Source organism: Thermobia domestica, chromosome 2, assembly GCF_964235325.1.
Source record: "Thermobia domestica chromosome 2, izTheDome1.hap1.1, whole genome shotgun sequence".
NCBI lineage: Eukaryota > Metazoa > Arthropoda > Insecta > Zygentoma > Lepismatidae > Thermobia > Thermobia domestica.
The window spans coordinates 339,913,305-339,937,170 of NC_137455.1; the positions used below are offsets into that span (position 1 = coordinate 339,913,305).

Here is a 23,866-nt window from a genome sequence, read left to right on the forward strand (position 1 = left end):
ATCGCGCTTCCCGGTAAAGTTTTCAACACAACATGTTTAAGCAAGCTTTGTTAGGAAATTTATTGATTTCTTACTTAGGGAGAGAGGATAAAAAAATCTACAACGATTACTTTTTAAGAAAACAGAGAAATTTAAAGTAAATAAACAGTCCTGCGAGCTGGGAATGTAAAGGCCACTGGCGCCAATCCCGGGGAAATGAGGGGGACATGTCCCCTCCAACCTTAAAACTGAGGGGAACTGTTCCCCAATAATCTGATTTGAAATGTGTTTTTCGGTGAGAAATGTGATGATTTGTGTCCGATTGTCACAAAGGAAAGTGCAATGAAATTGATGTCCCCCCAGAATAAGCCTGAAATCTGCCCGCCTCCCAATGTTGAAGACAACTCTGCTCCCCTGATTCTCCACAGCATTGTTTTTCAACTTCATAAATATTTTGAACATCGCTTAGAAAAAAGTATGGGAACGGTCTTTCCCGCCCCACCCACCTAATATTGAAGACAGATTTGCGCCGCTGGTAAAAACACCTGTATTATCTGCAAGAAGGGCAATACAATGCACTCAAACAAGATATAAGAGAATTTTAAATGAAATTTTAATAAATGTATATAGTTAGAACTATAGTATTAATAGTTACCTAACATTAATTAAAGTTAAATAGCTATATTTACCTTCTAGCAGCCTTAATTTCGAAATTTTTAGCTTTACTATATGATTCCGATCGAAAGCGTGTTAGTATTATATTTTAACTGTGTTATTGTTCATATATATAACTTTATTTATTAAGAAATTGGGGGAAAAGGTTTGATTTTTCTTTCACTGTATCTCTTGTAGGTACGAAATCAATGAATTTAGAACAATGAAAATGTGAGAGTACAAGAGGTCGTATTCCGGTCTATAGCTTACTGTATCGGTATACTGTCCAGACTAACCCTAATTCAATGTTCAGGACAGCGAAGAGCCAATGGGGGAGGAACTGGAATTGTATGATAGCTCACCGGCATTATAAGAGTAGAGGAAAGATTCGATTGCCAGACAAGTCTAGCACTTTTTTCTCTTTGAATTTTATTGAATTCGTACTTAAAGCATAGAGTGAAAAAAGAGTGTCTTCAATTTCTAAATTATACGAATATGGTACACAATAACCACATTTCAACTCTTATTAATATGACCTTCGATTAAAATAGTCGGATGAATAAAGATAGGAAATTAGGACTACTAGAAGGACATCATATTTGCATTTTGAATTTAATGGCAAATATTATTTATAAACTACGTCAAGGTGCTGTATGGATACACTGTTAATGTTGGTAACTAGTCTATGCCTATGGATCTACTGCTTATATTGGTGAATTATTTAAATGGATAGTTACACTGCTGGTGAGTAGTTACATTATCCTGCCAGCGAGAGTTAGATGTCACTGCAAGCGCGACGAACTTGATACGCTTGTTTTTCCATGTAGTTACCAATCTTGCCGTTAGGCTATGTGATCTGTGGTTGCTATGTAGTTGTTGATAGATACCTAACAAACATGTACGATTGCAATACAGTCTATGTGCATATTCGTTCAAAGAAAATCAACGAATAAAATTGTTTAATACGTATCATCGTTTTGTGATTTCAATATAAAAGGTGAGAATACTAGTAAATGTAATCACGGAAGATATTTTAATGTGTAAACAATTACTACCACTCGAAATCTACTTATATTATTAGCCGAACCAGGTTGATGACTACCTTTGGTGAGTCGTTGTAAGATACTGATTCATTTGGTTGTGTCTTCTGATATCGAAAAAAGGACTAAATAAAAGAAAATAGTTGATTCGTTTTACAATGAGCACACAAGATGGCTTGCTGTTAAATCTTATCTGGAAGTGCTCAATTTTATGAAATGTTTATTTGTATGTGTAAAGTATTTTAAAGTAACGATCTTATTACGAAATAGATATATTGTTTGACAGTTTTTCGTGTTATGTTTCATATTTTAATATTTAAATATTAATTTACCAATGATCTTACAAATATAAGATCAGCCCTTACAACAAAATCTTCAAGCCATACGTCACAGTTTCGCCACTCCTACTCTGCCCGCTCTACCCAATAGGATCGCAATGTTTTGAGTCAACAATCATGGCGGAAACAAAAGTAGCCAATCAGACAATGCAAGAAAAGAGAGTAGCCAATCAGACTTGGCGATGCTCGGTTGATTTTTGGCTTCATTGATTTAATAGGGTGAAGATACATATGGACAGATCCTCTATTTTATAACATCCTTGTAATTTACATTTAAGAAAATAGATTTTGAGAAGAAATTTGCGCAGAACGCCATAATGCGTTGTTGACAAATTTGTACGTTTAATTCCTGGATTCTAGCGTTGCATTTCGAAAAGCGGAACTTAGCTGTGAATTACTGTAAGGGTTGAAAACTAATTTATCTAGTAAGTATCCAAGCAGAATTCCATGATTACTTTTTTTTACTATCTGGCACCACTAAGCACTCGACATTACCTGGCAACTCTCAGCTATTCAAGCAGCGTTTATCGTAGCACCGAGAACACCTAGTGATCCATCCTAAACTCGTTTAAATCATCTGATGGTCAGAACTCGCGAAGTATAGCCTGCAAAAGGAAACAAAAACTTAGTACTTTTCTTTTACCCTGACAGTTTATTTTTTAAATACATTTTTGGTCACGGAGTATAAATTCCTCTAACACGTGTAAGTCATTTAAATTTGATTTATATGGTTAAAACAGGTCAATTATATTTGTCTCCAATCAGTTAATGAGGTATAGTCAAAAATAAATTCTTAAACTATTATATTATCCAAAAGTTAAGATATACATATCAATTGATTACTGATATCATGCTGAACAAAATGTCATTCTTCACGGTAATTTTTTATGAGTAGTTTTCGAGATTGGGATTAGGATTATTAATTAGATTTCTGGACTTTCGAAATAGGTCTATAATGCCATGTTAGCCCGTCACATATGAAAGATGACGTATCTCGGCGATCAGGTGCCTGGGAAATTACGGAGAAAGAAAGGAATGTAGAGAAAAAAAGGAAGCAACCTGGGACCACTATGTTAGGTACTATTACGGCATTTGCCTCGTTTGAATATGAAAAACCCAGAAAAACCTTGGTCAAGATGGGTGGCCTGTAAAAGCTTTTGCATTTTTTCGACCAAGTGTCACCGCAGGGGATCGAACCAGAGACGGCTTGCAGCAAAGGCGAGACCGTTCGCGACTACAGTAGTTTTCGAGCAAATTGATTGGTTGATTGAATTAGAGTCAAGCATCCTTTTCAGCAACGAGGCTATATGAGACGTTGTCTGTAGGGTCCGAATCACATGACCTCCCACTAGAAATCGAACACAGGTCTTTCATTCGTACGCTAAACACATAGCCAAGAGGTTGTTCCCCGAAAAAAAATACAATCGGTGATTTATGGCACTAAATAGTGTGATATTCGTTGCCAATAATTAATACACTAATGTGCGACACTTAAGAACAAAATAAAAAAGTATAGATTATGTAGTTGATGGAAATGAATGAAAAATTGACAGTATGCTGACTTAACTTCTCCCAAATATGCAGAGAAAGCTTGACGTTGAATAACGTGTCTGTAAATCCGAATATGTTTGCTTCCCCAAAACGAAGCAATTAAATCAAAGAGACGAGATAGTGTATGCCGTCAGAGAGCTGTTAAGGTACATTGTAGTGGTGTTACTTTCAACATGTGCCAAAGGCAACATTTCAGTGACTTCGCGCCGAGGAGAATCGTCGAAAAACTGAAAAGAAGATCGAAGTAGCCCAGGAGGTTATTTTTGCTATTTACGTACATAAGAAGCATTCCGAATCACAGTCAATGCTGTGCTGATGAGAAATGATGGTCGACCATAGTCAACTACAATAAATGATGACTGCTACATTATGCAACAAACGAGATGGTATTGACGTCAAACAGCAGATGCAATTGCAAACACATCTAAGAGGACATCAAGGCGCCCAGTCTCACGGTCTACGGTAGCGCGTCTATTCCATAGGGCGGTCTCTTTACTGGATTACGATGTATTCCGTGGACACTCACATTGGCGGCATCGTTCATGGTTATGCCAAGAACATCAGGACTGGACAGAAGAGGAATAGGGCCGCGTTCTCTTTTCAAGTAATATCACATTCAATCTGAATAATGATTCTGAACGTACAAGAGGCGTAAACACGCAACGAACCCAGAAACATTGTTTAACATGATCATTTAAATGGCCCAGTATTCTTGTGTGGAGAGGCATAATGTTGCTTGAACGCGTTACACTCACCGGTCAACGTTATTGTGACCTTCACTTTTCCTTTACGTGCGTTTTTCAGAGGTAAAGTCACCCCAAAATTTATATTTATGAATGATAATGAGCAATCGATCAGCGCGGAGCTCTTAGATCGAGAGAATATTCGGTAAATGGACTAGCCTGTCTGTTTCTCTGACTTAATTCAGTCGTGTACGTTTAAAAGGCTATAGAGAGAGACGTTTTACAACACGATCAGATGTACCAAAGACAATCAAGATGTTGTCAACAGCTCTGGTGGAGGAATGGAAATCCATACTGCAACTCATTACCAGCCTTGTTACTAGCGTGGAAGCACGTTACAGAGAGTGTATTGCTGTCCATGGTGATCATATTCCACTGAAAGGTCCGTTCCACTCCTTGTATAATATCAGAGGACTATCTGGAGTCGCAGTGCTTTTAGCATGAGTTATTACCTTTGAATAGAACTACAACGTTTGATCTTCTAAACATGTTTCTGTCAGTTGTTTCCTGTATTATACTGTAGCAATACTTTCTGCGTATAGTTCAAGTTTCACCAATTTATGCAACTTGGTAGTGACACGGAATGAGAAACAAACTTTTGTCCTTAACTTCTGTACACCAGTTTAGTTTTATTAATTTGAAACCAATTGTTTATTTGTGTATGTTGAATATTTGGGTAATAAATACACGGCTAAGTAGCAGGCTGTTTTCTTTTAGTATTTGTTCTCTTCTAACGGTAATATATGTACTCCTGACAGTAGCGTCATATACTCTTGACAGTGATGCACACACTCATTGGAAATCTATATATTAAGGAATTAGAATGTTCGCCAACGAAGTAACAAATGTAGTAAGAGCTTTTACTGCGTGATCTAATGTCCAGCACACGCGTGCGTTTGGTGCGCCGAGTCATGGATTCGATTCCTGGTTGGTAAACCTTGGTATTCAAGCTTACCACAATGGTTCGGATTGAAGCTTGAACTGTACGTCTACATCGCATACATCATTGGTGCTGGAAAGGACAATCAACACCAATCTAAGCTACCAATATGGCTCCAGTTTGGCTCAGTGGTAGAGCGTTCACCTCTTTTGTATGGGATTCTCGGTTCGATCCCAGCTCGGGCTAAGTAATCTTAGTATTGGACAAACACCATGTGCGTGGATTTTCTCGGGTTCTCCCGTTTCCTCCAACTTTCTTCATTTCACCATTTCATTCATTTCTCATCATCACCGTCTCCTTTAGCTTTACCGGCACAATTGTGGGACTTAAAACAAAGATTTCATTGTCATTTCCAAGCTACCAATCAAAAGTAGAAAGAATTCTCTCGTAGTCAAATGGTTAACATTGTAGGCTTTGCCAAACATGCAAACAAACAAAAGAAAAAGCCAGCCTTGATCCCCGACTACAGCACTATGGTTAAAACTGAATGTTGAACTACGTAACATATCACCTTAACACTGAAAAGATCTCATTATCTTTAACTTTCAACAAGCAAAGAAAGCCACTACATTGAAACTTATCTCGGTACAAACAAATCAAATCATGATCATTGCGTAACTTATCTAGCCAAAATTGTAGTTTCGTCTATTCTCCTTAGTCTTTCTTAGATCTGTTTACCGAAAACATCATAGAGCCGTATGGCAAAAAAATAAAGTACTTAATTTATGGTTCAAATGCCATCAACTTAGGCTGAGCAAAACGAATGATAAATTTAAGTTGTAGAAAAAGTATTAAAGGATTAAAAATATCGGACGAAATGGGAGAACAACAGGAAAATATCTGGGAACACATTGACTCAATAGTAGAACCCTCATATTTGATACACGAGGTCGGTGGTTCTAGCCAAGGGTGCACGGACTTAATGGTTCACAAGCACTGTCTACGTAGGTTTTCTTTGGGTTCTTCCATTTCCTTCCATTTTATTCATTCCATTATTTCATTCATTATCATCATTGCCTTTCTTAACCACGGAGAACAAGCACGGGATACAAACCTAAAAAAAAAATCACAAACACAATATATCCAATACGAGCTCACAATTGCTGAGATCAAATCAGGAACCTCTTTTACCAGAGCTGAGCGTTCATGAATAGATATACATTATTGCAGAGTTCCTACGAGTGTAAATTAGGCTCAGGGTTTTCTAGCCATTGTTGGAAGAAACTCGGGCCCGATTACACTTTAAACCGTAAGTCCATTTGCCATACAGTCCTCGTTCTGAAAGAGTACTACAAACTCCAGACAAGGTAATTAAAAATTCTCTAATTATATTTTTTTGCATATCGTCCCATATATTAAGTGCCATTGTCGAATTGTGCTCATTATATTTGGGACTCAGGTACTTACTTGTTTTGGCTCAGAAAAGAGCTAAACATGACAATCTTGATTTTGATGCTTATACCGTATGATTCAATTTCTGCAAATGCCATCTCATATTGTATAAATTTGAGGCTCAAGAGGATCCATAGTCCTCTTAAATATGCGTAGATTGCACTATATACTAGAGTCTATAGTTGTATTGATTACAAATTGTTAAAATTATAATGTAACATTTAACTTCACTTTCTGTTTTTCTTTAGGTGTGAAGAGTTTTTCTTTGCCTTTATCTGACGCTGCTGTGATTGGTAAATGGAAAATTGAGGTGGAAGTAGAAGCCGCTGTGTTCACAGCTAACATCAATGTCACAAGTATAGACGGTAGCGATGGTGCTCCTGAAATTCCAATGGCCGAAGAGCATTATGTAGAGCTGAAATTCGGCAAAGAAATGAGGAGGCTTTACAAACCAGGATTACCGTTTGTGGGAAAGGTAAGTAACGAAATCCATCGTTTAACTCTAGACATTAACGCAACTGGGAAGTTTGTAGAAAGGGGTTTGAGAATGAAGATTTCAGGTTTTAATTAAACATTAATTTCAGAAAATTAATGTTTAATTAAAACCTGAAATTTTGAGGAAATTAACAGGAAGAATTCCAAAAGTTCAAGTGGTATAGCTCATCCTGTGAGATCACAAAATCTGTCTCACGTCTAGCCAGTATTTGAATGGCTCCCAATAGTCTATTTCTTCAAATGAGATTACATAAATCAAGCAGTTCCTGGTCTCAACAATACTTGAATGAGTTCCAAAGGTGTATACTTCCCATGAAGATAAGCAGTCTCAGATCTGAACAGTACTAGAATGAGTTCCTACAGTTTATTTCCTCCCATGAGATTAGGTAAGTGGAGCTGTTCTGGGTCTGAACAATACTTGAATGAATACTAATAGTCTACTTCTTCCCATGTGATTATGTAAATGAAGCAGTTCCGGGTATAACAGTACTTCAACGAATACTAAGGGTTTAGCTCTTACCTTGAGATTATGTAAGTGAAACAGTTCCAGATCTGAACAGTACTTGAATGAGTTCTAATGGTCTACTTCTTCTCGTGAAAATATGCAAGTGAAGTAGCTTCTGGTCTGAATGTACTTGATTGAGCTACACGGTACACTTGCCAAAATGAGATTGCAGTCAAACATTTTTTGATCTGAATCCCAGATACTTCAATGGGTTCCATCGGTTTAATGCTTCTCGTGAGAGTAGATAAGTCGAGTTTTCCAGGCCTGAACAGTACTTGAATGCGTTCCAGAAGTATACTATTTCAATTAGTATCAGCAGTTGGCAATTGAAAGTTGATCCAGCTGTGAAGAATTTGTTTGAGAGAAATGCAAGTAGAAACTGGTCAGAAAAGTTAATCACTACCTAATCTGAATGTCGATGTGCTGTCTATTCACTTAGCAACTTCAAATCGCCACTTTATCAGTTGTAATCCAGAAGAATTCAACATAAAATATACAGTCACAGGAAAGCAGGTAGGGTGCCTTACGAAACACGGACGAGGCTGTCCCGTTTAGAAAAGATACCGTAAAGTGTTTTATCGTCTCGGAAAGTATGTATATCTCTGTTGAAAGAGCTCTGTCTCGTCTCGTGTTTTGTTACGAAGATTCTGTTTCATCTCTTAGACAACCTTAAAATCAGAAAAATAAATAATATTTTGAATTTCCGAAAATACTTTTTTAAGAAATACTCTTGGAATCATATTACCCTACCCAGAAATTGTCCGTTTTTCTACTATTTTTCATTCGTAAACATCCATAATCATCCCACAAGTTTTCTATAAGTTTATTCGCGTTTCAAAAAATGTTCTACTTAGATACTATTAGTATTAGTGTACAAAATTTTCTTCACTTTTATAATCTTCCTAGGAATAATATCCCATACAAAATTCAACTACACTAACACGCAAAATCGCACATGTCGATGTCGATTAGATGGTGTGAACAAGATAACATTGTCCTTCTCTGTATATATATAATGGTGTGCAAAACTTAAGAGCAAAAGTTAGTTTCGTATACTGTGTCAGTCCCAAGTGCCGTAAATTCGTTAAACTCGGACCATACATAGGTAGAAGTGCTATAACACAAGAAAAAACAGACAGGAAAACTTAATTAAACAACAAAAATGATACTTTTATGATGTAGAACCAATAACCTACACCGAAGCCGTTGCTTTGGCTCCCTAACATCACAGAAGGAGTGAAATGGTCTTTAGAAGGGTGTGCGATCACGATAAACAATGAAGCATGCTCTGCAACGTGTTCTCATGTTCTTCACAAGGTCACTAATGAGTTGTTGTGATATGGATTCCATTCCTCCAGAGCTGTTGAGAAATAATGGATGATCTTTGGTGTGTCTAGACGTGCTGCAAGATATATCCTTATAGCATTCCACACGTGGATGATTGGATTCAGGTCGGAAGAACGACCAGATCATTCGCCGAATATAATTTCGTTCCAACATTGTTCGGTGCGGCCTCGCATTATCATCCGTAATTATGAAGTCAGGGTTGAGTGCACCACTAAAATGACGCATTTAAGAAAGAAATACCATAACACAGTAACGTTTCGAGTGAGTGTACTGCGTCCAAATAATGGAGGCCGGCATATGCATGCATCATTATGCCTCCAAACTCAAAAACACCAGGACCACCAAAACAATCATACTCGATAAGGTTCCTGGTTTTATTGCGCGTTCCCGTTTCTCACCAGATGAGTGTGCGTCTAGGATCTCTACCCAAATTAAATCTGCTTTCATCTGATTAGAGAACGCGACCCCATTGCTCCTCGGTCTGATCCTGATATTAATGGCACTACCGCAAATGGTGCCGCTGATGTGAAAGCTCAACGGGACTTAATTTAATGGCATTCGGGCAAGGAGATTACCTTCATGCAGTAGACGTCCCACTGTAAAGCGTGAGATAGGGCAGTTTGTAGTTATGTTAAATGTGTTTAAGAACGGCCTCTTCTTATATGTTTCACAATGATGTGGTTGCAGTAGTTGACTATCTTTCCTTTACACAGCATTTTGTGTTTCAGAAAATTCCTCATGCACGTGAAACAATGTAGTGGGCAATACTAAACTCCTGGACGACATTTGCCTCATTTCGTCCCTCTTCCAGTTCCCGTCGATTCTTTCCCTTGTGAAGTTATCCTAAATTTATCTCTGGATCATGTTATTGTGCATAACACTATCATAATGCATCTCTCACAATGTAAGAGCTGTCTGACTGACACACACTGCCTGATCCTTTTCATTTAAATACATCCTGCGTTATGGTCGAGCTGACAGCACGCCATGTAACGCCTTGGTCCGAGTGTATAAAACCTCTTACAGCATTCTGCCCGACTTTCACTTTTGTCCACCGACTATACAATATTTTACGATACTTTTGTCTATCTCATCTTTAAGTTTTGAGCCCGTCACTGACGGATATAAGCTATTCCTTTCGTCCTCGTACACACAAAATATAGTATATTGTATATTGATTATAATGCATGAGAATGATACGGAGAAGTACCACTAAATCACCATTTGTTTTTCGTCCATTACTTGTCTACTGTATTACATAAATTGCACTACCTGTGATACGTTTTAGCTAAGCTTGATCAATATATTATGCAAATAGTCCGAAAGCTAAAGTGGTCACAAAAAAGACTATATTTTCGTTTTAGCAAAGCGACCACGTCCCTTATTTTGTCCAATTCAGTTAAATTATTAATAATAAATTAGTAATGTTTAATAATATATTAGTATATTAGTAATTTACTAATATATTAGTAAATATGCAAAAATGTAATGTTTAATAAAATGTAAGTTTTATGTTTGTTTAAATAATAGTTTATTTTAGATTTGTGGATTTAAAAGGCAAGATTTACTTACGTCTTATATGTAAACTTTCTTACATCCAATAACTTTCTTACAAAACAAACAAGCAGATAGTTAATAGATACGTAACTAGAGGGGGAAGAAGAAAAGCTTCTGGAGAGTGACTTATGAGCTTTCTTACTTCCTTTAATTAGAAATTGCAACATTTCTTCAGTGAAATCTAATTACAGATAAGATTGTGAGTGTTATTTCGTCTTCCGAGAACCTTGGAGTGTTGTAATTGGAACACAACTTCTCGCTATTTTGTAATTGATCAGTTGCTTATCCCACATGGGTGCATAATGTGCTTACAAAGTCGGTTATAAGAGTCAACGTGTTAGGTCAAGTGAGTTTAACTGGTTATCGTTCTTGATTTTACTGTGAGAAATCCACATTCGAGCCCAAAGTCGTTCTTTCTGAACACTGAGATTATGTGAAACGTAAACCTACACTTTAATATAGAATCCTAACTACTGTTATATACCCAATGCACTACTACCGCAAATTGAACACGGAACTATGCGCAATAGAAAACACACGCTACCTATTAGACTAGAAGAAAGCACTTGAGTCCATATATGCAAAGGTCGCCATCTTTTTCCACCATAGTTCGAAGGAGATCCGATATTGAAACGGAAGTTGCTAAATCTACTATTTATTTTTGGGGATTGTATTTCTGGTCTTTTAGCATCTAAGACAATGTTAGCCCATCACGTATGACCATGTCAGACCATGACGTTCCTCGGCGATCACACTGCCCAGGGAATTAGAGAGGAAGAGAGGAATGGGGAATAAATTAGCTGGCTGGAACCATTATGATAGATACCATTACGGCATCTTACTGGTGTAGCCGAGAAAAAGCAAAGAAAAACTCACTAAGAATAACTGGCGTGAGAAACCTTTTACACCTTTTCTACCAAGTGGCCCCACCGGGAATCGAACCTGGGACCGAATATGGTGTGGCAATATAAGTACTCTTACGAGTACGTAAATTATCAAAATAAATCTTATTTTTAAAAAGCGTACTTTATTCATAATTTTAAAGAACGTTTGATTGGAAAAGATAATAAACTACATTCAAGTTTGAATTGCTACAAATTTTCGACTTAGAATGTTAGATTGGGGACAATATTACAGCCGATAATTATCCCCATTTTTACTGACTAATCCCATGTGAAAGTTGTTGGATTTAGCAATAAAATGGCTAAATTGACAACAAGTTTGTCATTAAACATATTGATGTGTTTTTTCACTATCTGATCCAATTTAATTGAAATTTTGTGTAATAAAATTTATGGTCCTGTAATTTTGATGAAAAGGATATTATCGTATATTACCCAATGAATTTGTCACGAATTCTAGTTGTTATTTGAGACATTTTGAATTTCAACACAAGATGAATTTCAACACAAGATTCATTTTGAATTTAATGAATTTATTTGATTTAACTGTAAATACCAATTTAAATGTAAAAATACGAAAATTAATGAAATAAAACTTATTTCTCGCTTTCAGAGGACCTTAGTTCGATAGAATCATTTTCAAAATATATTTATTTAATTTAAAAGAATGAAAAATAGAAAATATCTCTTATAAAATTCTATGCTAGAACTTAGATATTATAGTAGTGATGTTTTTTCCTGTGTAATACTTCGTGTATTTTGCAAATATTTTAAAGATGCTCCCACTTAGATACAGGATTAGTTTACCGGTTGAAGAAACAAACACTTCCAGATTAGCAAACTCCTGTGCTTTGACTATACACAGTATTTTCGGAATCCCCACTACCCGTACAAAATGTAATGTAATAAGGGGGCGCGGTGGCTCAGTAGTAGAGCGTTCACCTGCGGTGCTTGGGGACCCTTGGGGACCTCTTTAGTATACCCGGCTTAACCATGGGACGTAAAACTTTAAGATTTCACTTTTTGTAATGTAATAATTTCAAAATGTTCTTCCTTACCGAAGTTTAACATACTGTTGTCCATTATGTTTTAATACATGAGGAAAACTGTATATGTGGTCGAGCTTCTTAGACAGTGTTGTAAATTATAATAAATAAATTCGTCGATGAAGAGATTAAGTAGCGTGTCTTCATTTTAATAATTTTCCAAGAGAGCGATTTGAAATGCCTCGTCTAACGTCATATCTTGATACTCATTTCAAGACATGCTCTTTCTATTACCGTTTTTAATTTAAAGGAAATCAATATTGGATAACTTAAGGTGGATCACCACCCGGAAGTCAGTACATATTTTAGTTTATTTTCTTAACTACTGCGCAATGAAACGTTACATATTATAAATATTGTACTATAAGATAGAGTTATGTTTCAGCTACAACACACGATACTGATTTATTTGGTTGTGTCTTCTGATACATATCGAAAAAGGTAACAAATAAAAGAAAATATTAGATTCGTTTTATAATGAGAACGTAACATGCCACTTGCTGTTAGATCTTACTAGAAGTACTCATTTTTATGAAATGTTTATTTGTATATATAAAGTGTATTAAAGTAGCGATCTTATTATGAAATACTTATATTGTTTGATCGTTTCTCTTGTTATGTTCCACATTTTATTTAAATATTAAATAACATTTAAGGAAATACGTAGATTTTGAGAAAAAAAAACTTACGCAGAACACCATAATGCGTTGTTGCAGAATTCGTACGTTTAATTCCTGGATTCTAGCGTTGCAGTTCGAGAAGCGGAACTAAGCTGTGAATTCCGGTAAGGGTCGAAAACTAATTTCTCCATTAAGTGTCCAAGCAGAATTCCATGATAACTTAATTTTATTATCTGGCATAAGTAAACACTGGACACTATCTGGCAACGCCGCACTATACAAGCAGCATTTAGCATAGCACCGAGAACACCTGGTGATCCATCAGATAAGACATGGAACTTGTTTTTCTGACACGTGGTAATCCCTGTCAAAATAAGTTTCTCGCTACGTCGTATAATTATCTATATCTATATTAAAATGCTAGTTTTATATGTTTTTCTCCAAAGAAAAGTTTATATGTTTGTCTCCAATCCTTTGGACAATGAGATCTCGAGAACCACAAGTGAAAGGAACATACCGTTTTCACTGGTCGATTCCAAATTTTGTGTAGATAATTAAGTTCTTATTGAATATTAAAAAGAAACATGGCCGTTATTTTTGTATTACATTTTTAGGAATACACTGGAAGTGTTGAAATTTAGATAAAGTAAAGCATCATATCCCATGAGTAGGTTTTGTATATCTCTCAGGCGTTTGTTTATGACCAAATGATAATGAAAAACGAAGGATAACAATTTCTTCAGTCTAAGATAAATCTTTATTGTTTGGAGCGTTTTGTCCAATGAACACCACATAGTATATCACTGATATTATAATTAATTGTATATATAATGCATTTGCTTATTACATAGTAGATGCAAGAAGAAAGAAACCACTGATCATACATAAATTAGAAACTCCAACCGGAAGTAGGCTCCAATCTTGCAAACGGTGCGAGATATTAAAAAACACAATCGAAAAAATCTCCCTTTATGGTACTCTTGCCGAATTTTATCAAGACGTCTTTCACTTGTGTCTGTAAAAGGACATGTACAGATGTGAGGAGTGACAAGCAGATTCATGCTCATGAATTACACTGAGAAAAATCCGTTCTCCGAATAGCGGTATATTGTACAAATATACGGAATCCTCTTGCTTACCACAGAAATCAGTATGAAGCGTACGTTATTCATATGCTACGTACCCACTGACCTGACATGTTACATCATGCCGTTGCAGGATGTCTAACATCTAACACTTTTCCGTATATCACATGCATATACTTACGTTACATTCCTCAGCTACATATTATATACTTCCATTTGAATGTGAGATCTTGACTGCCTATATTGTTTCATATGGAAAGTACATATAGATGGAACACTTATCCGGAAAATATTATAAAGCATGCGTTTTCAGTTATAGGTCTACTGTACGTTGTCCAAAAACTACAGGAATTACGCATGTTACCTACCTTTTTAAGTACACCACCTACATTTTTTTCCTCAGTGTATGCGCTGTGTAGAGAGCGCAGGTTCATCTAGTTATTATTATTACATAGGAACCAAAATTGTCAGTGAAAATTGCACTAGTTTTACTGTTTCCAGTTTCAGTAGATGAAATGAATTCTGTGCTTGAGAGACTGAACTCAAATCCAAATAGCGTAGATTGTTTTCAGTTACCATATTCGATCTATGGGAATTACATTCAAACCGGAAGTGGTTGTAACTTTCTACCATTTCCAGGAGTATAGAAATAAATTTTGAAATAAACCTTATTCTTGCAGTACTGAATTAGTATATAGAAAATATTTCGTTTTGGTATCTATTACCGCTTTTACACTACGCCAAACAATGTTGAAATGACGGAATTAATAGATTTTAATCATTTCCGGTTTTAATAGAACATTTAAGTCGACGTGTAACATACCTGACATACTAAATTCATAGTAAAAACGATTTCTACCTATCTCCTACTGTTTTTGCTCTAAGAAGATCAATAATTAAACCGGAAGTAATGGCAAATTTTAAGATTTCCGGTTTTACTAGAAAGATAACAGTGGAAATGGAAATATTCTTTTGAACGCCGAATCGATTCCAGAAAAACGCTTCTCACTTTCTGTCACAATTTTTGTTCCATGATGATCAACGATAAAACCGGAAATGATTTATTTCTGTCACTTCTTGTTCTATCACACGAATGAACTGGAACCTACTCTTGACGCTGAAGAGACTACAAGAAACCGTTCCTTTTTTTCGGTACTACTGACCGGTTTCGCTGTGTTGTCTGTCAACATCCAGATGAACGGGCAAAGTGTTCTGGCGGGCATAGGGCAAGATTTTGCACGGTGAAGCGTAGCATAATTTGTAAATCTTAAACCAAGAATTGATAGCATTGCATTATAATGAAATGATTACTAAGATTTATTAACAATATGATTCCTTGAGGGAGGCAGGGTTGACGTGTAACTTTAAAGATATACGCTTCTAAAATACAGTAGGGCGTCGATTATCCGAAGTAATTGGGGGACATGGGCGTTCGGAAAACTGGTTTGTTCGGATAATCGAACTGTACATGTTTATTTGCCATGCGCGGAGCGGCACGCCTCAACTCTAAGCTGGCGCAACTGTTGCTGTGAACAGCTTTGATACTGCCGCTACTTCTACAGCCAGTGCCAAACCGACAGAAGTGTGCTGATTGTTGAAACACAGCGACTGGCGGCTTGGCCGGTCAGCAGCGCCTTATGAAGGCCCCATTAGAAGCAATGTTCCGCCAGCGGTGGCTCTGTGCGGCAACTACTGTGGGAATCTTGGTTTGGGAGTGAGGGGGATGATGGACGGTAGGGTGGGAGAGTAACAGGTGCGAGCGAGTACACAGTTCGGTTAAGTGGTCGTTCGGTTGACCGACGTTCGGATAATCGACGCTCTACTGTACTTGAATTTAACGCTCTTTATATACACCTTTCAGAACACGAACATATCAATGCGTCACGCTAAATCCTAATAGTTAACATTCTTTCTAATAGGTGCCACTAACTTCACTGCTTACCCAATAGATGCTGTTAGTGTGCAAATAATTCACAGATTTAAAACTACTGCGTCAATGAAATTGCAACTTAAAAAGTGCATTGTTTCAACTTAATTATTTCAAAACGGATAGTACTAAAACAACATGAACGTGGCTTGCTGGTTGTTATTAGACAAGGGCCGCAACTACAATATATTATATTATCTAGATGTGACTCTTCATAATTGTGTAACTGTATGTTATTTTGTGGGCAAATTTTGAAAAATCGTTGAAAGTAAGTTAAAAGCTTTTAGTTAAGCTCGATTTTAACCTTTTAAAGCAACGGACCAAGGACTCAGACCCAAGTATCCGATTATACACGTGTACAGAAACGAAGTTCTAAGTATCAATTCGAAGCAAGAAATACTTAATTGAATTTTAGTGATAACCAGAAGACTCTCTTTTCTTTCTTTCTTTCTTTCTTTCTCTTCCTCTCTCTCTCTCTCTCTCTATACTACTGCAGCAGCCAAGCCCCTGAAATCCCAGATCAATCCAAATAGCTAATATTTGCCGATTCCCTACACGCAGTGTGGAGTTTTAAAACCTTTGCGTTGGCAGAAAAGCACGGTTTTCGCTGTTCAATCAGCCATTGTTCGTCGCTGTAAAAGTGTGATAAAAGCACATTTAATTCGAGAACCATTTTTCTTTCATCCATTCTTTCTATTATTTCATGCAATGGACGTGTTTGTGTATTTCCAAAGGATTGGCACTAGTCACTGATTGACCGTTTTATGTCCAACTTTTGTATGAATAATACTAGTTTTTTTTTTCATATACGGGAGTAGAACTTCATGAAACAATGTATTTCTTTTTATACTTTTACTGCTGTTTATGTGTTAAATGATGTAAAGCTACCTATAGTCGAACAAGATTTATTCTGTTCAACCATACATATTTGTTAAAAATTCTTTCATCATTACCTTCCATTTATTAGGAGACCGCAAGTGCAACTTACTATAAGAATATGTTGTTACTATATCCGTACGATACTTCATATGATAACCTTTTAACAAAAATGAATTTTTGAATTCTGTTTCTAGTAATACAGGGTGTTCAGAAAGTAACTATGCAGTTGGCCTGGATCACAATGTAGATAGTTAGATCAATTACCTCGGTCGGGTTCGTTAAGAGTCAATTCGTTACCATTCCTCAATCCGTTACTTCACACATGCACATTCCCGTCCAAGAGGAGTAACACAAACTGTGATTTATCGGAGCAACACACCCTTTTTTCAATCATCTGCGATCCAATTAGCTTTTTCCAGTAACCAAGTTGGCGATTATGAGTCGTAAGAGTGGGTGATGAGTGGGTCGTCTGCTGTAGAACTTCATGTGTGCAAATGTACACCGTATAGTTGCGTGGAATATGGGTGTTGTGGTCACATAATTCCCGGACATTGGTGGTTCGTTTGGCTGTCACGAGCTGTTTGACGCGACGCTCGCCCCACGTTTTTAACTCCCTATGTCCTCGCATTTCCGCCTTTTGGAGTTCCTTACCCTATTTCCTTTCCACTTCTTGTATACCTTCATCACACAGAAACGGGGTCATCCGATAAATACCGCTGTCTGGGATACTGATGCACCTATTGCTTGGATACCCACAATCATACCCTACTGGAATGCGGATAAATCCTGCCCACCTCCAATTATAACAGTGTGCTGTTTGTCAACATGTAGCCTCAAGTGTGGTCTTTCTCTGCAATGCTACCAGTCATGTAATCAGCTCAGCTGCTGGTCACACTTTTGTGTGTGGGGTGATCGAAATTCAGTGAGCACTCAATGTAGAACTTTTCTTTATTAGTATGTTAAAGTTTCAATGTCGAATTCAAACCTTTCTGCGTCGATGCGACTCTTCAAAATATAATATTAATCCTGATACTTTTTCAGAAGATAATACAAGGAAAAGGTTTAGGGTATCGAAGCCTATCTAGGGAGGATGTTGCGAGAAGAACTTATATAAAAAAAACTCCTATTTACACAGTGGCGGATCTAGGTAGGAACCAGGGGGCCTGGGCCTCCCAGTTTTTGACTGGAGAAAAGAATTGAAGCTTTTATTTATACATTTTTGAAAGTTAATAGTAAACTCATGATATACCTATCATAGTCGGGAGTCTGGCTGCCTAGCCCCCAGTTCCTACCTTCTAGATACGCCACTGTATTTACACTGTATAAAGCTGTATTACAAGTCAGTTTGAAGTTGTCTTTTTATTTTTTTAAAATAAATCAAATACATCTAAACTTAATTTATTTTTTCTGAGTACGGCCTTGACAACTTCAGATAAAATACTTAACTTACAACTTATAGTAGATTATAACTATTGCGAAGATAATATTTTGGCATACATTATAAAATATCAAAATACAGAGTAGCCCAAAAGTAGATTTACAGACTAGCATTAATCAAAAGTATGACATTTTAATTTAAGGTATTAACATAATGAATTCATTTGCTTCAGTCTGTTGCGAACTTCAGACATAAGTGAAAAGGAATTAAGACCGGAATGGAAAATGAACTGGTTCTTGTGAAAACGCTCCGGAGAGGCTCCTATCTTTAGCATGGGTTCTTGATGCCTGAACTGGTTCAAAAGCGAGTCAGAACTGGTTCGTTTTCCATCCCTGTTAAGAACAAATAATGAAGAACATAAGTCAATACATGTATAGATAATAATAAGCAAATGATATAAAATGGCATGAGTCGATCAGTACGGGACTGTATACCTACTTTTGGGTCACCCTGTATAATATGTAGGCTATAGAAAGATGCTGTTGCATTTTAAACATTTTATTCAATGTCAGCAGTGGTAAACAAGTTCAGAATTTTTCTCCGTACTTTGGTATATTGTACAAATATACAGTATCCTCTTGCTTACTGCAGAAATGAGTACGGAGCGTACGGTATCCGTATGCTACATAGGCACTGCCATTAGATGTTACATCATGCCGTTGCAAGATGTCTGAAATCCAACAGTTTTCCGTATATCACATGCATATACTTATGTTACATTCCTCAGCTGTATCTTATGCGTATACGTCCATTTGTATGTGAGATCCTGACTGCCTATATTGTTTCATGCGGAAAGTACGTATAAATGGAACACTTTTACGGAAAGTATTATAAAACATGTGTTTTCCGGTGTACGTCTGTTGTACGTTAAGTCCAAAAACTACAGGAATTATGCATGTAACCTACTTTTTTAAGTACCCCACCTACATTTTTTTTCTCAGTGTAGACACACCACTGGATTACCTAAATTCAAACTGATAGGAAAGAAGAAAAACAGCATGAACCAAGAAAGAGATGCAAAAACCATTTTAATCTTGATATATAATTTAGTATTCATCTTGTTCTCCATTCGGAGCACATGCAGCTTCATATATCCTATTACAAACTAATGTGAGTTCAGTTTACAAGATTGAAAACCATACACGACTTTTGTGTATTATGTTAGATTAACGCGGTAGTAAAATTTCATTATGCACAGAATTCCTTCATATTTTGTGTCACGTTTGAAATAAAGTACTTGTAGGTGACAGATTAAACTTATAATGAAGTTTTATTCATAAATTTTAAAGGATGTTCTACGAAATATATTTACTTTGTAACTTGAGTACATATTACTAACACTACTAAACATTTTACTACATTTTAATTCTCAACGTTAATAGTTCTACAAACATGTCTTTGAAACTAGCAAACTCACTAGCTTCCGGCGCCCACTGGTTTATCTCCCTTTATTTCCTATCAAATGACCAGTTTTCTCTTGAACTTTTTCAGGTTTTCTTTTTCGTCAGAATGCAGTAATTATTTTTTTCCATGTTATAATCGGAAAAGAATAATGTTTTAGTGTTTCTGGAAATAACACTTCTATAGAGAGAAAGTTTTGTAATACAGGGTGGTCCATAATTATGGGCAAAAGAGTTTCGATATGGCAACACTTTGTAGCCTGAGAGCGGTTATAACGATCACTGAACTTAGAATCGTTAGTGTATGTCGGACAGGATACTGGGACTGATCAAAACATTCCTGAACCGTTGGATCGATCAACGTGGGTCTGTAGAGTGGCCAGCTTGATCTCCCGATTTAAGATCACCAAACTTTTTCTTATTTATTAAATATTTATTTATTTATTTATCAACACAACAGGCATTACTGCCCAATTACAGTGTCTACATATGAATTTAAATATATAATGTTACAGTATAACGTAAAACTTGAATACGAAATAATAATAATAATAATAATAATAATAATAATAATAATAATAATAATGAACCTAATGCTTGAACACAGAATATTAAATTAAAATAATACATTATACCTCCTTTTTGTTTACAGAACACTCAATACCAGTTTTTTAAATGACTTTTTCTGAACAATGAAATATATCTACATCTTCATAATCTTTAATGATTTTATTCTATGTAGCACAAATTCTCCCTGTAGCTGACATATTTAGTGCATTTGTACGTGCCTTTCAGCAGCAGAATAGGCCACTATTTCCCTTGCATGTTTTGAGGGATGGAACCTATATAATTATTTTTACAATTATGTATATACAGTCTATTTTGTTGTGCAAAAGTCTATGTAAGAAAATGAGGTTGTTCAACGTCCATCTTTGTTCAAATGTCTGAAGTGTAAAGTTATCAAGTAAATTATCATACGGTTCGTATTTAGATAAAGTCCTGTCTTCTTGTACATGAGAAAACATATGAATTTGCTTTGTATCTGCTCTACTTCTTGGGTACGTGTTTTCACAGAAGTGTTCCAAATAAGTCAGGCATCCACATCACACAGTAGTGTCTCCACATCACATACGCAATCTGACCGAACTATGAGAAGCTATCACAGAAGATTTCACACGATACTAGTCAGGGGCGGATCCAGGACCGACTTCTGGGGTGGGGCGATGGGTTGTCATACTGCTACTTTTAAGGGCTCCAAACTTTGGGATGGGTTTTATTTATATATATAAAATAAGAAAGTGTCCTTTTCTGGGGGGCGATCGCCCCGATCGCCCCCCTGGATCCGGTCTTGATACTAGTATGGGTCTGTCAAGCTGCTTGTGACAACGCTGATCTTCGTCTCCAGGCATGTATCTGTTTGGATGTTACATTGATGAAACATGACATGAAGAACAGAGATTAAAATTCTTCTAAGGAAAGGTATAAGAGTAATGTGTTTATATTCAATTCTATTATGTTCAACTTATGTTGCTAGTTTCATTACCGTAGTCTTTGAAACACGATGTACGGTACTTTACTATGGACCATCCTGTAGGTGTTCAAATTTTTTTTTCTTGATTTAAAATATGCCGAATGTAGGTATTCGTTTTAAGCTGAAGGGATGGGATTCGGTACACAAACTCTTATTAAAAATATAGGATGTTAGGGTTTAGGTGAGTGAAAATGAAATGAAATCTTTGAGTTTTACGTCCCAGGGTTGTGCCGGTTAGGCTAAAGGAGACGATGATGATGAGTAATGGATGAAATGGTGGGATGAAGAAAGTGGGAGGAAACGGGAGAGCCCCGAGGAAACCCACGCACACGGTGTTTGTCCACCACAAAGCTCACTTGGTGGGGGCTGGGATCGAACCCAGAACCCCAAGCACCAGAGGTGAACGCTCTACCACTGAGCCACCGCGGCCTCCTTAGATGAGTGTATATCGGACAAGGTGTTACGTACGTTTTATCGGGTAAGGTGCTAATTTGTATCAAAAACAATAGAATGACGTAACTTTATTTATGTTTATGTTTGTAATGAAAATTAGGTTGAGTTGGAAGAATTGAACCATATGTGGCTGTGTATTTAGTAATAGTTTTAAATGATTGAGTTCAGGGTATATAAATCATTTGATGAGTAGTTAGCTTGGAGAAGCTATAAAGCATAAAATACAAGATTGTATTATTTGAGAAGTTGATGTCTCTGAACCTTAGTGGTTGTCATGTGTGTGTTTATTTAAACAGGCTTATAGGCATATTAAAGATTGAAATAGGCTTGAGAAGAGTTTCGATATTTATTTTATTAGTAGTTACTCATACGGATAAGTTTAATAGTAAACAATCAGCGTTTAAGTACACGGCGTAGGTCTTGAATAACCCAACATAGGACCTGACATTTTTTTAAGGTTTTTGAAAGTTTACTCGTAAAGGAAGAAATAGAAGAAATGTCTAAAACATTAAAATTTTCAATTATTTTCCTATTCTGAAAAACGCTTAAGTTGGAGATATGAAATTTGACATATAGAATCTTAATTAGAAATAAGGGTATACATGTTTCAGCGTTTTTAAAAAGTTTCTTCCTAAAACGAGTTGAGTTGCGTTGATTTTGAAAAATGAAATGAAATGAAATCTTCGAGTTTTACGTCCTACGGTTATGCCGGTTAGGCTAAAGGAGACGGGCGTTGATTTTGAGCTTAATGTCCCTTTTCAGCAGCGAGGCTATATGAGACGTGGACCTACTGATTAACGTGGAATCCGAACCATATGAGCTCCCGCAGGGAATCGAACCACGGTATCCCACGCCACAGGCGCGTACGCTAACCACTTAGCCACGAAGGAGCTCTTCCTAAAACGAAAAGGAAGAAATTTTCTATAATATTCAAAGTTCTTTTCGTCTATTGAGAAACTCCCCAATGTGAAGATTTGTTTAAGCTGAGACAAATTTTTTTAATCAATCTCAGTATTAAAAATGACAGAATAGATGCTTTAGCTCGTTTGAAAATTTCCTTTCTGAAGGAGAAAGGGAGTAATTTATTGAACATTAACATTTGTGGTTATACACAGAGCAAAATTTCAGGGGTGGATTTCTTATGAGTAGACAAGTAAAAAAGTTCATATGACCATATGTCGGGAAATGTATTGTTTCAGAGTTACGACTATTGAGCCACCTAACAGTGTGAAATAGCCACATTCTGTGCGCTTCTCGATGTGACTCAATTTGAACATCAATAGCTCATCTCCTCATTAAGCTAGAAAGATAATTTTGGTATCAATGTCTTCCTGAAGGATGAAGCTTTCCACTGATATAAATTTTCACCGGTGGACGCAGAGTTAATGGCAAGTTATCCAATGCATCCCGAAGGGGGTTTCTAGAAAGTCTTGATAGGTGTTTCCGATATGCTTAGCAAAGTCTTGATAGGCTTAGCAAAGTGTCTCCGACAATATCGCACCACACACTGAGAGCAAACGTTTGTTGATATTTTCTGGGACTGATCGCATAAGGATTATTGTCCTCTCAAACATATAGGCCTATATTATGATAATTGAAGATGACTTCTCGTGTGAACTGAGCCTCACCTGTAAACAGTATTGCTGATAGGAAAATGAGATTAACGGCAAATTGCTCTAGGTGTCACTGGTAAGAACGTACTTGCGGCAAATAGTCGACTGCTGAAAATACTGCACCCACTGTATGCGATATGGATACAGGCTCGCTCGACGACATACACGCCATATATGCATGTGGTTTACACATAGTTCATCCTTCCTAGCTTATTAGGAGCTGAGCTATTGAGGTTTAAATTGAGTCAAATTGAGGAGTCTATGAGTCCAGAATGAGTCTATTTCACACTGTCAGGAGGTTCAATGGTCGTAACTCTGTAACCATATGTTTCCCAACATATGGTCATATGAGCTTTACTTGCATAACAATAACGATTCCACCTCTGAAATTTTGCCACACCTTTTCTGTTACACCCTGTACCTCAGAACAT

At 36.6% G+C, this 23,866-nt stretch overlaps 1 protein-coding gene across 1 annotated transcript in view; it reads left to right on the plus strand.

Moving 5' to 3' along the window:
• The window catches only part of LOC145678735 (C3 and PZP-like alpha-2-macroglobulin domain-containing protein 8), a 1,617,316-nt gene that overhangs the window by 1,107,087 nt on the left and 486,363 nt on the right, over positions 1–23,866 (plus strand). Inside the window, exon 7 of the mRNA XM_081749186.1 lies at positions 6,886–7,112. Coding sequence (XP_081605312.1) covers positions 6,886–7,112 — 227 coding nt within the window. The remainder of the gene's footprint in view (positions 1–6,885; positions 7,113–23,866) is intronic.